This window comes from Lagopus leucura, unplaced genomic scaffold, assembly GCF_019238085.1.
Source record: "Lagopus leucura isolate 7727_CA_CO unplaced genomic scaffold, USGS_WTPT01 Super-Scaffold_774, whole genome shotgun sequence".
NCBI lineage: Eukaryota > Metazoa > Chordata > Aves > Galliformes > Phasianidae > Lagopus > Lagopus leucura.
In genome coordinates this window covers 1,297,092-1,310,108 of record NW_024962258.1, presented here as the reverse complement: position 1 = coordinate 1,310,108, position 13,017 = coordinate 1,297,092, and the positions used below count along the sequence as shown (strand labels likewise).

Sequence of the window (13,017 nt, the reverse complement as noted above, 5' to 3'; positions counted from 1 at the left end):
CTAATTATTAAGTCAATATATTTAAGGGGAAAAAAACCTGAAACGTAGGTAGCCTTCCACAGAAACTGGTATTCTCACAATTTGCCCCAAAAGTTTTTAACACTTTCTGAAATTTGAAGATAAACCACATATTGCTTCCAGTAATTCTGCTGAACAAGTATAGAGTTATGGAGCCTCACCTCTGAGAGGCAATTGCAGGCCATTTTTAGAGGAAATAAGAGAAATATATTCCTAGTATTAAAAAGTACTGCTGAGTTCCTCGTTGCAGTCCCAATGCACTTCTGTTTCTTAACTGCTGGATAGAGAGAAAGGCATATGACTGATAGTGGTGGTAAAGCAGACAGGCTCTGCACTATAGGCATAATTCTAAGTTTCCTGTGAGAGCAGTATCTTCTGCGCACATCTTCTATGCATCCTCCACAAGTAACCTGTCATTTTCAGTTACGAAAAGGAGAAGCACAAGATAACTTGAGTTATCCTCACCTTCATTCATGTGAGACAATTCAGCCTTTGCACTATGTTGTCAATAACTTGTTCAATATCTATGACATGCTTGAATCTCTATGTGAAGTTCTAATACAAATTCATGACTCCTATCTCAAATACGCTTCCTGAAATGTAGAAATCACTCTATCACTTTTATTTTGTAACTGCATGGACAAAATTTGAAAAATCACTGCATGTGTTTTATATATCAGTAGCAATGTGCAAAAGATTTCTCCACTTTGGGCAAAGAATCTATAAATACCAACACACAGTTGAGATGGAACAGCTTGTTTCTGTTCCCCTGTAATGATTCTGCATAAAATACATCAGTGCTGACTAACCCAACTCACAGAAAGTCAAGAGTAATGTAATGTACATATCATTGCAGCAGGACAACTTTACTAAATTATGGTCTATAAGATTCTTGCAGTGATTAAAATTTTACCATGTACTATCTCTACCTATTCTACCTACGCTTATCTTGCTTTAAATTATTTAATGCCTTATTCTTTACTTATAAAACAGGGAAATGAGGCACAAATACACTGATTAGATTTGCAGATTGTTATGGAAATGTGAATCAAAGTCAAACGTCCTAAACTCATGTCCACCAAAATAACTAGAGAACTATTTTATATCGGACAGCTGACTTATTAGCATATGAAATAAACCTAATGGGCATTTCAGCAGTAGACATGCTCTATGATGTTATGCAAATATTTACCTCAAAGAGTCCTCAAATAAAAGTTGAGAATGTTCCCTCTGAGAAAAACAGAATCCTGATATATAAACAAACTTTGCTTTAAGACAACATACCGGAGTGGGTAACAGTTCTCTTCTAAGTCTTTGTCACTGAAATTACTTAGAGAGAAAAGACCATGAACTTAAAATAAAGACGAGTTAACGTACGAAAATCAGTTCTTTTTAAAACAGCACCTAAAATGATTTTAAATTAGAGAATCTACCCATTTCAGGCAACGATGAACGCAGCAGAATTTGTTATTCCCCAGGAAAAAAATACTCTAGTTTTACATGGCTACACTCAAAAACTATGTGAAATCTAAGTGTGAGTAAGTGACAAAATTAGTAGCGTTTCCAAAGCAGCTTTTACCTATTTTTTTTTCTGTCACAGGCAAGAGCAGTTGCATATACTTTATAGCTACCTTTACCTCTCACATCTAAAACTAGTTCAATATGAAACAACTTAACTTCTCTGAAGCTGACATTTTGGATAGTTGGGACATTTGAGCCTTGAATCCATAAATCCTGAGATGAATAAAGCATGGTTTTGATCAACATTTTTTCACAGAGAAGTATATTCTATTACTTGACTATTCAGTGTTAGGGCAACAGATAGAAGGTTTGCCTTGGCGCCCCCACCCCCAGTTCAAAACACATTTTCATCGTATAGAAGTATCATTTTATCACCAAATGTTAGGGCCATTCTTTTAAATATGCTTTTTTACATTTTTCTCCAACTCTTAATTCTATAGCTCTATAAAGAATGCTCTCCATGAACAGAATCTAAGCTCAACTCTAGCAAACAAAATGCCCTGTATTCAATTTGAGAATAAAATCGACAATGCAGATAGCAGATAGAGTGCTTAAAAATGAAATGAAAAATAAAATGCAGAATTAAGGGAAAAGAGGAAAAGTTAAACGAAGTTTATTTGCTACATATATACAGTTTTTCTATGATCACACACAGAATCACACAGAATCACCCGGGTTGGAAGGGACCTCAAGGATCATGTAGTTCCAACCCCCCTGCCTAGCAGGGCCACCAAACATACACATTCAGATCAGGTTGCCCAGGACCCCATCCAACCTGGCCTTGAACACGTCCAAGGACGGGGCATCCACAACCTCCCTGGGCAGCCCGTTCCATGATCCTGAATTTTGACTCACAACTCTGTGCTAAAATTGTATGAAATAGTGAAAGAGTATTCAGATTTTATGAGGAGTCTGGATAGATGAATGAGACTAGGAAGGAACAGGATGTTGCTCCCTTCCCTCAGTTTCACAAACTGTCAGACAATTGACAGCCCAGTACATAAAGATTTGCGAGGAGACTGCCTGTGAAAATTCATAGAAAAAAAATTGTTGCACCATGAATAACAAATGAAACAGAGCAACTTATATCACAAAATGGCTTGAGGCAAAGGAAATTTGAAAACCAGAGTTTCAGATGCTTGGGAAAAAAAAAAAAAAGAAAGAAAAAAAGCATTATTTTTTAAAAATTACTACTTTTGTACATTACATATTTTAAGCTATAGTGGCACTTTTCTTGAATATTTGTTTTGAATATTTCTTTGTTGCTTAATATAAATTAATTTTTATGGAAGTTCATACATTTAAAGATTCAGAGATTATCATGGTATTTCTGTGTTAGAATGCTACCAAGTTCATAATATTTCCAACAGGGGAACTAAAATATGTGGAATGCAACTCAAGAAACTAGAGAATTTGAAAAGTACCGGGGTTAGAGAACGAGAATGAGACAGAGAATGCTTGAATTGAATCTATGAAAATTTAGGATCTACTTCATATGCTGTGGATAGTAAAAATTGGATTACAGGTTGTTTTTCAGTGTAAACTCATCTACTGTAAATATTTAGCTGTTACTGTAAGGAACCATAAATAAAATGAGTTTGTAATTTTTTTGCCACACACATATTTCCTCTGAAGATATGATTCCTAAAACAATTCATATAAGATCGATCCTCTTCAGAACTAAAGCCAAATTATTTCTGAAGGAAATACTTATAAGGACTTAATGAGCTTTAAATTCACATCTTCTGCTAATTAAGCTTAATTTACTTGACTCTCTCAGTGTATATATACCATCAGGGAATAAAATGGTCTCTGATTTAAACCCTCCAAAGGAAATGTATGATCACAGGAAGTAAAAAACGAGCAACCACAAAAAGAATTTAAGTTACTGTCATGTTTTTTTCTTTTAGTTTTCTTTTTTACCATTATGTCAATAGACTCTATAAACCATTTTTTAAAAAGGCACATACATTAATTTTGATTTAAAAATAAACTGAAGAAACAGAACCATATTATTGAGATATACAATTTCATGAAACAGTAATCATATATGGTTTAAAAACTGGAAAATGGTTCAATACTTATGGAAGGAACTATTTTACAATAGACTGATTTAATGTTCTGCACATTCATGACATTTAATTTAATTCCTTAAACACTGCAGAACACTGAGTTTAAATCAGAAATGCTTAAATAAGGAATACGTGTTCAAAAACTGTGTAAAAAGCACGGCTGAATTTCACAACTTACAAAAGACAAAAAGATAACTTGGTTTTGAAGACTGTTTTTGAAGACTGCTATGTCTTCCAACCTGAATGATAATAATAATTTGGGTTTTTCAAATTCTTGCATGCATACTTACAGAAGTTAAACTACAGAAAATAAATATACTACCTTCCTTTCAATGGGTGAAGCCCACTGTAAAGCAGTAGAAAGCACTACTTGTATGCACACTTAAACTGCATATATAGTACCTGAGATATAAAAGTTAGAATTTATAAACTGGAAATAATAGTTGCTGTTAAAACGCATTATCACTGAATCATAATTTACTGTCTACGTTATTTGCTCTCAAGTACACCTAATGAACCATTTTTGTTTTGGAAATTTTCATACGCCCACAGAGTACTGAAGCCCTTCCAAATCATGCAGTCAACATTCTCTGCAATGTCTGTTCTGCTTTTTTTTTAACACAAAAAAACTGTGGTTACAAGAATCAAACTCTTATAAATGATGAAAAGAATCTCTTAGGATAGACACTGTTAACTTCATGTGCAGAAAGGTCAGGTTTAGTTTAACATGATGTAAAAAGGTTGTCATGGTTTTACGATTTTTGGTTATCAGTATTACACATCACAACATCACGTAGAGCACTGGGACTGAAAGAGTTAATGCTCCAGTTCTGGGTACCTGTCCCAGAAGAGCAGAAGAACTGCATACCCCAGAGGACTTTGTGTTCAGAGAAGAGAGAAAATCCCTGGCAAGGTCACAGGACTGGGCTCTCCTCCCTTCTACTCATCCTGACCACATGTCTCATCACAGCATTAGAGTAGGGCCTTCAGCTTTTGGACACTCTCTCTCATTTTATTTGTTTTATTACCTTCAATTCTACTGAATCATGGAATCACTCTGGTTGGAAAAAAACCTTAAACACCATCAAGTCCAACCATGACTTAACCATACTGCCCTAACTAACAACCCTGCGCTAAATCATGCCCCTGAGCACCATATTCTAATGGGTTTTAAACACATCCAGGGATGGTGACTCAACCACCTCCCAGGGGAGCCTATTCCAGTGCTTAACAACCCTTTCTGTAAAGAAGTGTTTCCTAATATCCAACCTAAACTTACCCTGCTGCAACTTGAGGCCATTTCCCCTCATCCTGTCATCTGTTGTTTTGCATTCCTATATCTAGTTTGTAAATTTATTTCTCCTCAGATGGTTGCTTCCGTTTTGCTTTGGGCCCATCTCTCTATCCTTTCTCCTTACCCCTTTCCAGGGCATGGATCCATGGGTCCCTTCACCCCCCTATTCATGGAACCGGGACAAATCAGCCCATACACTGTTGACAAAGGGTCGCTTACATAGCACTGCCACATTTTTAGTGTGAAGGCAAACCCCAGAAAGAATCCTACAGAATCATTATGTTCAGAAATTGTAAGGAACTCTTTCCATGACTGGAAGACTAATCCTAGGACATCTTATCAAATGCAAGCAGATTCAAATCAACTATATGCCTCCTCATGAAATAGAGTTTGTTTTACTAATTGTTTAAAATAAAATAAAAAATTCTCTAGACCTAGACACAGAGGAAAAATTATGTTAGGAGGGAATAAAACTTTAAGAGTAGAAAGTACGCTGAAATATTACCATAAAAAGGACAAGTAAGTGCATTTTATGTGAAAATAAATCAGTAACTGAAGAAAGGGAGCACACAGTACTTCAGTTTAGAAAAGGCTCTTTCACAATCAGTCTAGCCACGTGTAGATGATAACATTAAAAATCTGTCAAGTGAATAATGTCAGCTCTGAATAACTCCTCAATATTTGGTCTACAAATCTCAACTTTGACTGACCTAATACTGGCCACTGACTCAGGCACAGATATGATTGGTCATGACACTCAGGGACATTATGAGATAAAGATACAGATAAAATAAAAAAGAGTTCTCCTAGATAATATGACTTTATAACATGACACTTATTTCGATGATGGCTGTAATAAATTTTACCCAAACACAGTCCTTCAGAAGTGTGGAAGTACAGATAGAAGTACACAGCTATAAAGCAATTACTTCAATACATACGTCAAAATTCAAAGGAAGAAGACAATGAAATAAATTGGATAAATAGAATTATAACTCATTGTTTCCCAACAAAGTTGAGAAATGTTGAACTAATTATGACATTGTTTCACATAGTACAGTTACAAGACAAATATTCTAAGTCATCAACTTAGAATACCAACAAACCCCTGGTTACAACTGAGAGTCCATCAGTCTGAATTGAATAAAGATGCTCCTTCCTTTCCTTCCTCTCCCTCTCTGTGTATGCAGTATGCAGTGCTTCTCTACTTACCCAGTAATCATTTACATAATTTACCTGGCGTATATTTTCTTAGGTTGTACTAACTTGAAAGAAAAGAAGTGCTAGAATTATAACAGATTTTTCCTCAAAAAAAAAAAAAAAAATATTATTTTTAGTATCACTGTGATGGGGAACAAAAATATTGAAAAGAAATACTGAATGTTTCCTCTTTTCTAAAACATAGAACGCATTCACTACTATATTCCATGAATAGATATTTAAAAAGCTATTAAGCAGCACTGTAATGCAGAATATCTAAGTGCCAATATTTTTAAAGAGGAGCTAACATTACTAAAGCGAAAATACAGTAATAATAAACCACTCAATTTCTATACATCTGTCAGTCGCAAAGGAATTTTACAACAGCAGCCAGTGCTATTATCTCTGGTTTGCACACAGAAAGAAGAACAGAAGAGTATTTGCTCTACACAGCCTTGCAGGACACATTCACAGGTCAGAGCTAAGAACAGATTCCACATTCTCTTAGAATACGGGTTAGTATGATCATTTATGACTGTTTAAAACCATTTATGAACTGATGGTAAAAAATGCACACTATTTAGACCAAAAAAAAACCCAAACAATGACGTCATTAACAAATTAATTCTGGAAAAGACAGACACAGCAGTTTAAGATAAAGCTATTGTTCCACAGATATTTGTTGTCATTCCCAATAGTGGTTATTTCCTCCAAACAAAAACTGTAGAAATGAAATGTGTGCTGGTGCCAGATGCTTCAGTGCAATTCAGAGTTCTACTTAAAACTGCCTGCTGCACCATGAATGAAACAAGTCATCTGGCAGAGGTACATGGAAACAACTATCAATGTCAGCAAGTTTAACAAGATACCACTTCTCAATAGTTTCAGAATTCCAGTGCTAATTTTGCTACTGTCTCACACTATGATGGGAAAGACCTCCTTACCCACTCTTTCCCTCAGTATAAGACATCAAAACCCTTGCCTATAATGCAACTGTTTTTAGTAAGGATCTCACCTTAAAGTATCAACAAATATTAGAAAACAAAATAAGAGAAAGCAATCCACTCACACACTGCACTGAATGTCACTTGTATGTTAAAATTACACTTAGTGAGCGTTACAGATCACATCAGTGAGGTGACATGCTCCCTGAGGAGGTGAGCAGAAGGCTCAGGCCAGGCTCTGCCCCTGGGAGCTGAGGGCAGGATGGGGAAAAAAAAAAAACAAAACAAAACTGCACCAGGAGAGGTTTGAACTGGACACTAGGATAAATTTCTTCACCATGAGGTTGGTTAGCCACTGAAATAGGCTTCCTAGAGAAGTGGTTGATGTCTCATGCCTGTCTGCGTTCATTTGGACAATGCTATTGGTAAAATGCTTTATTTGGTTAGTGCTGAAGTGGTCAGTTGAACTAGGTGGTCTTTGTAGGTTCTTTCCAACTGAACTGTTGCGTTCATTGTTTACCAGAACTTGGTTATATTGAATTCCCATTTCTACAGACATGTTTACCAGTTATAATAGGGGAAATTTAGACTGGATATAAGGAAGAAGTTTTTTATGATAAAGATAGTGAAGCACTGCAACAGTTGCCCAGTGAGGAGATGGACATGAGGAGATGGACACCCCATCCTTGGAAGCATTCAAAGTCAGACTAGACAGTCTGAGGAACCTGATCAAGCTGTAGGTGTCCACTGCATGGGAGCTAGACTAAGTTCAAAGGTCCTTTGCAACTCACATGATTCTATAATTAGGTTCTATTTTCTCATTCACTATTTTTATTTTTTTTAATTCTTAGCTATAAATACCAGTATTTAAAAGAATACCAACTTCTTTGTCACAGGTGCATTTTCTGATCTCCTTGATGTTTACATGATTTCTCAATTTAGTTTCAGCTGGGAATTTTAACTAATAGGCTGTTTATCACCTCATCCAAGTAATTCATTTTATTGAATACTTTCACTAATCTTTGCAGGTTCACACACAAAAAAAGTTCTCCTGCACATCACTCCTCTCATGTAGGACTAAAAGAAAAGGAAATAAAATATAATTCTCACACTACATATGAATTATAGTACAGATGTGGATAATATACAAAATGTGTGTGCACAGGGGATATATTGCTGCAGTGAAGGGATTATCTAAATCTCTTGCATTCAGAATCATGTACTTTCAGTTCAAGAATTTTTGTGTTAGCAATAAAGTCTAGCATAACTAGGCATTTTAAAAACATTTCACTATATAGCATTATTTATTCTGAGAGAAAGTGCCATCCCTTGAATATCACAGAAATACAGAATTGCAGGGTTTGGAAGGGACCTCTAGAAATCATCGATTCCTATTTCCCTGCAAAGCAGGCTTCCTACAGCAGGCCGCATACGCAGGTATCCAGGTGGGTCTTGAATATCTCCAGAGAAGGAGAATTTACAACCACCCTTAGCAGCCTGTTCTAGCGCTCCATAACTCTCACAGTGAAGAAGTTCCTTCATATATTGGTGCAGAATTTCCTATGCTCCAGTTTATTGCCATTTCCACTTGTTCTGTCCCCACTGGATACAGTACTCTAGGTGAGGCCTCACCAGGGCAGAGTAGAGGAGGAGGATCACCTCCTCAATCCTCCCTTGCCACGCTCCTTTTAATGCACCCCAGGATCTCACTGGCCTACCAGCTACCAGGGCACATTGCTTGCTCATGGCCAACCTGTTGTCCACCAGAGCATCCATGTCCTTCTCCAGCGCTTCTCTCCAGCAGCTCATGCCCCAACCTGTACTAATACATGCTGTTATTCTTTCCCAGGTACAAGACTCGACAACTGTTTTTGTTAAACCTCATCTGATTTCTCACTGCCCAACTCTCCAGCCTGTCCAGGTTGCTCTGAATGGCAGCACAGCCTTCAGATGTGTCAGCCATGCTCCCAGCTTTTTTTCATCAGTGTACTTTGTTTCATCAGTGGACACTATCCCCTCAATGTCAACAAAAATACTGAACAAGACCAGACCTATTAACACCATTAGTAAATATGTTTTCCTGTTTGTTTGTTTGTTTTTGCTTTTGTTTTTAAACAAGGAAATCCAAATCCAAACAATCCAAATTCAAATAATACAAACTTAATTTATCTTGTCATGTTTCTATCCCTGGCAGCATGACCTGGTTGATATCTATTGTTTGGCAACAGTCAGAAATGCTAGTGAGAAAATAAAAGCAGCTATGATACTTACATTAGTGAGGTGAATTACTCCTTTAGATGTAACGGAGCAGCCCATGAAACCAACATACTGCAGCTCGGGACAGTGCTCAGCAAATGCTTTCACTGACTGATCTGTCACCTGCAGAAAAGATACACAGGTATAGTTGAATAGGTGATATGAGTACATACATAATATAATCTACTTTCCCTGTAACTTTGGCAAGATCCTCATTAATAGTTTTACTCATGTTATCACTACTACAATTTATTTTAAGAGTTTGAAAGAAAATGTTAGATGTTCATACATATCTGTAGAAGTGTATGAAGAGGGATGATGAAAGAGAAGGATCATCATCTTGGAGGAGAAGGAAAAATAGAAGAAGAAAGAATGATGGCAACTGAAATTCATTCTGCTTATCTGCAGATAACCCAAGAGACTATTCTATCCACTATTCCCATAAATTATACATAGACATCAAAATACTAACAAATTTGATTGTCATCCTAGGGAATCATGCTGAACATTGCCATGCATCATTTCTTCAGCAAAGAATTTGAACTCCGACATATCCTAAGTTTCCAACCCCTTTCTAGACAATTTCAGTTACTGAAACAAAGACATTATTTTATATCATTCAGTGTCATTTACCCTTTAAATGGAGATTTTACCTACTTTATTATTGTGATTTAAATGAATTTCTCAACCATTTATTTTGTCCAATAGCTATGAGACACAAATTAATGCAGTGTTTTGCAGGTATACCTAAAGGAGAATTATTTGCCAAGTTTGTGAAGGATGTAAAATGGATATGCTTAAGAAATCTCCTTATTTTTCTTTAAGCAAGTTGTATTATTTTTTTTCTTTTCTGAGCAGTATAAATTCCCAATGCAAATGACAGTAGTACAAAACTCCATTTTGATTTTGGGATAAAAACTGTACTGTCCAGCAAAATTGTACTGGAATTGAGGGTCTCACTGTGTCTGGAATCTTAAGCCTTGAATGCTTGATAACATTATGGATATACAATAACATATTCTTGTCATCAGAGAACTCAGAAGCAAAAGAAATATTGAAATATCAAGTCCGTAACTCAGCCTCAGGTGAACACATACATGCAAACAGTATTCTTATTGTGCTATGTATCATATTTATCCACAGCTCCAATTTGCTTGGCTAACATGTCACTTCAGTGCATGCTGGCAGCATATGGTAAGCTTGGTGAGACTCTGACAAGGCAAATTTTGAAAAGATAGGACAGAGATAAAGGAGACCAACAAGATTATAGACACAATACCACATTTAAGCTGTTTTGATATGGGGTTATTGGGTGCAGTTTATATAGGTCTAAAAAGCAACAGTTTCTCAATGAGTAAACAGTTTTCTAGTTACACATCACCCAACTACAAATGAAAGGCAAGACCTCAGGAGCTAGATGTTTACAAACCTGAAAACAGATCAAAAGAAAAGGAAAAAAGGGCCAGTTAAACAGAATCAACAATGAAATGAGCACTGGCCATGTTTTTTCTGCATTAACTTATGCCTACAGTCTACATACTTAGATTTTAAAAAAAAAAAAAAAAAAAACTGTAATAAGAAATTTCGTCTTTCATTTTGATCTGACAATGTCTTACTTATATTTTCATCTTTGCACAATTTTCTGATCTAAGGACTGTCACACTATCTGGGAATTCTGAAGATTTTGACACTGAAACCTGTGACAAATAGCACCTAAAATGAAACATGATTTCCCTAACTACAAGAGGTTAAAAAAAAAAAACATTTACATTAGCATTAGAAAAACAGAATATATCAATACTAGCTTTCTATCCTAGCTTTTCTACAGAACATTAACTAAACCCTTTGCTCTTCAGGAGGAAAACCATTTTACAGACTTAATCTACTATCTTTACAGAGGATTAGAGTATCATTCTTTGCTTCAGACAGGTTTGTCCTGGCTAGCAAGAAAGCATATTCATGGACAATCAATGTGGCAAATTTAATAGAGAAATTAAAGGTTTAATAATAAATAATAGTTTATTTCATATAGCTGCCATTTGGGTGCATGAGGATTTTGAAAATGGCTGCTAATAATAAAATTACAACCTGCATCTTAAAATACCTTTTATTAATTGTATGAAATTTTCAGCATCCTAAACAAAATTAAATAGCTTTGGTAAAAATTGGTGACAGCAGATCGTAAGTATTAAACATCATAGACTGGGAGTTAATATTTCCAGTGCTTGTTAGGTAATCAGGATCTATCTGGTCAGAAAAAGATTTTTACCTCATTACCATTCCCGTCCCATGATCTTCATAGTTTAGAAAAAATTATTTACAACCTATCAACCCGAATATGTCTTACATTTCCACTGGGAGAAATCACAACTTTTGTCATGCATTTTGCTACCGCAAATGGCAATCTCTGTTCTTAAATCTTTACTTAGAATATGAAATGAATGAAACAGTTGTGCACTGAACCTACTGATGTCTTTAAAGCAGACACCATGTTTTGCTGTCAGCTCATAAACGCACCAGATCTGTAGGACGTGACCTCAAGTTTTAATGGGAAACATAAAAATTTCCTAATCAGTACTGCAATATCAAAACCAGCATTCTCAATTATGCCAGTACCTGTGAATATCTTCCGTCTTTTTCAGACCCAGACTCATTTATAGCAATTTGTATTTTAATATCATGGTTCTCAGTGAGACAGTCTGTAAAGGAGATCACCAGATACTGTGTTTTATTAGCTACCCATCATAAAATTTCCTCACCGGAGAGAGCAGCTAAGTGGAAGGAAAAATAAACATACATGTTTCTGTACATATCTAAATACATATACACTTGCAGTTTCACAAGAACGATGGTTTCACATAATCACAGACTCATACTATATCCCGACTTGGAAGGGACCCACAAGGATCACTGAGTCCAACCCCCGCCTCCACATAGGACCACCCAAAATCCCACCCCTACACCTGAGAACACCTACATCCATCCAAACACACACAGAACTCTGGCACTTGGGGCCGTACCCACTGCCCTGGGCAGCTTGTTCCATGCTCACTGCGCTCTGGTGAGTAAGCTTTGCCTGTTGACCCTCCCCTGACACAGTGTATCAGACAGTTGAGTCTTCAACTCTGTGTTGGACTAGATAAAAAACATCTAATGATAACTTTCTTAAACAAAGTATCTGATGAAGAAGCTAAAAAACATAATTCTCACTATCCCTGTCCTCCTTTTTGAAGGTGACTGAGAACATAAACTAACTTATACTTTCTTGGTAAACAAATGCATAGGGCTGTAGTCAAACATGCTGACTTGCAGTTCAGTAAAAGTAACTAAGTAACTGATGCTTGAATCCTATCCATCAGTATTCCTATATAGCTCTTAAAACATACTAAGCCAAGCTTTGTAAGTAGAAACAGTATTTTTCATTAGACATGCTTTCACAGGGGAGAAAAAAGTAGGTAAGTTTCAGACATCTGAAACAGAAATAACAAAGTTAAATATAAAGCTAAAAAAAAAAAATTCTATTCTATAATGGAAAACAGTTGTTATTCTGTTTAGTTAGATTGACTGTTATGTTATTATCTGCAGCACCTAGCACTGATATACATGTTTGAGATTTTACATCTAAACTCAAAACATGCAGGCCAGCTGACTATTTTTACTGTCCCAGGAATGGTAATCTCTTTCATTGTGTCTTAACTTGCCAAGAGATGAC

At 36.0% G+C, this 13,017-nt stretch overlaps 1 protein-coding gene across 1 annotated transcript in view; it reads right to left on the bottom strand.

Moving 5' to 3' along the window:
- Nucleotides 1-13,017, bottom strand: part of FBXL17 (F-box and leucine rich repeat protein 17) — a 284,374-nt gene that overhangs the window by 190,833 nt on the left and 80,524 nt on the right. The window contains exon 5 of the mRNA XM_042864916.1: nucleotides 9,321-9,428. Within this exon, the coding sequence (XP_042720850.1) occupies nucleotides 9,321-9,428 (108 nt within the window). The remainder of the gene's footprint in view (nucleotides 1-9,320; nucleotides 9,429-13,017) is intronic.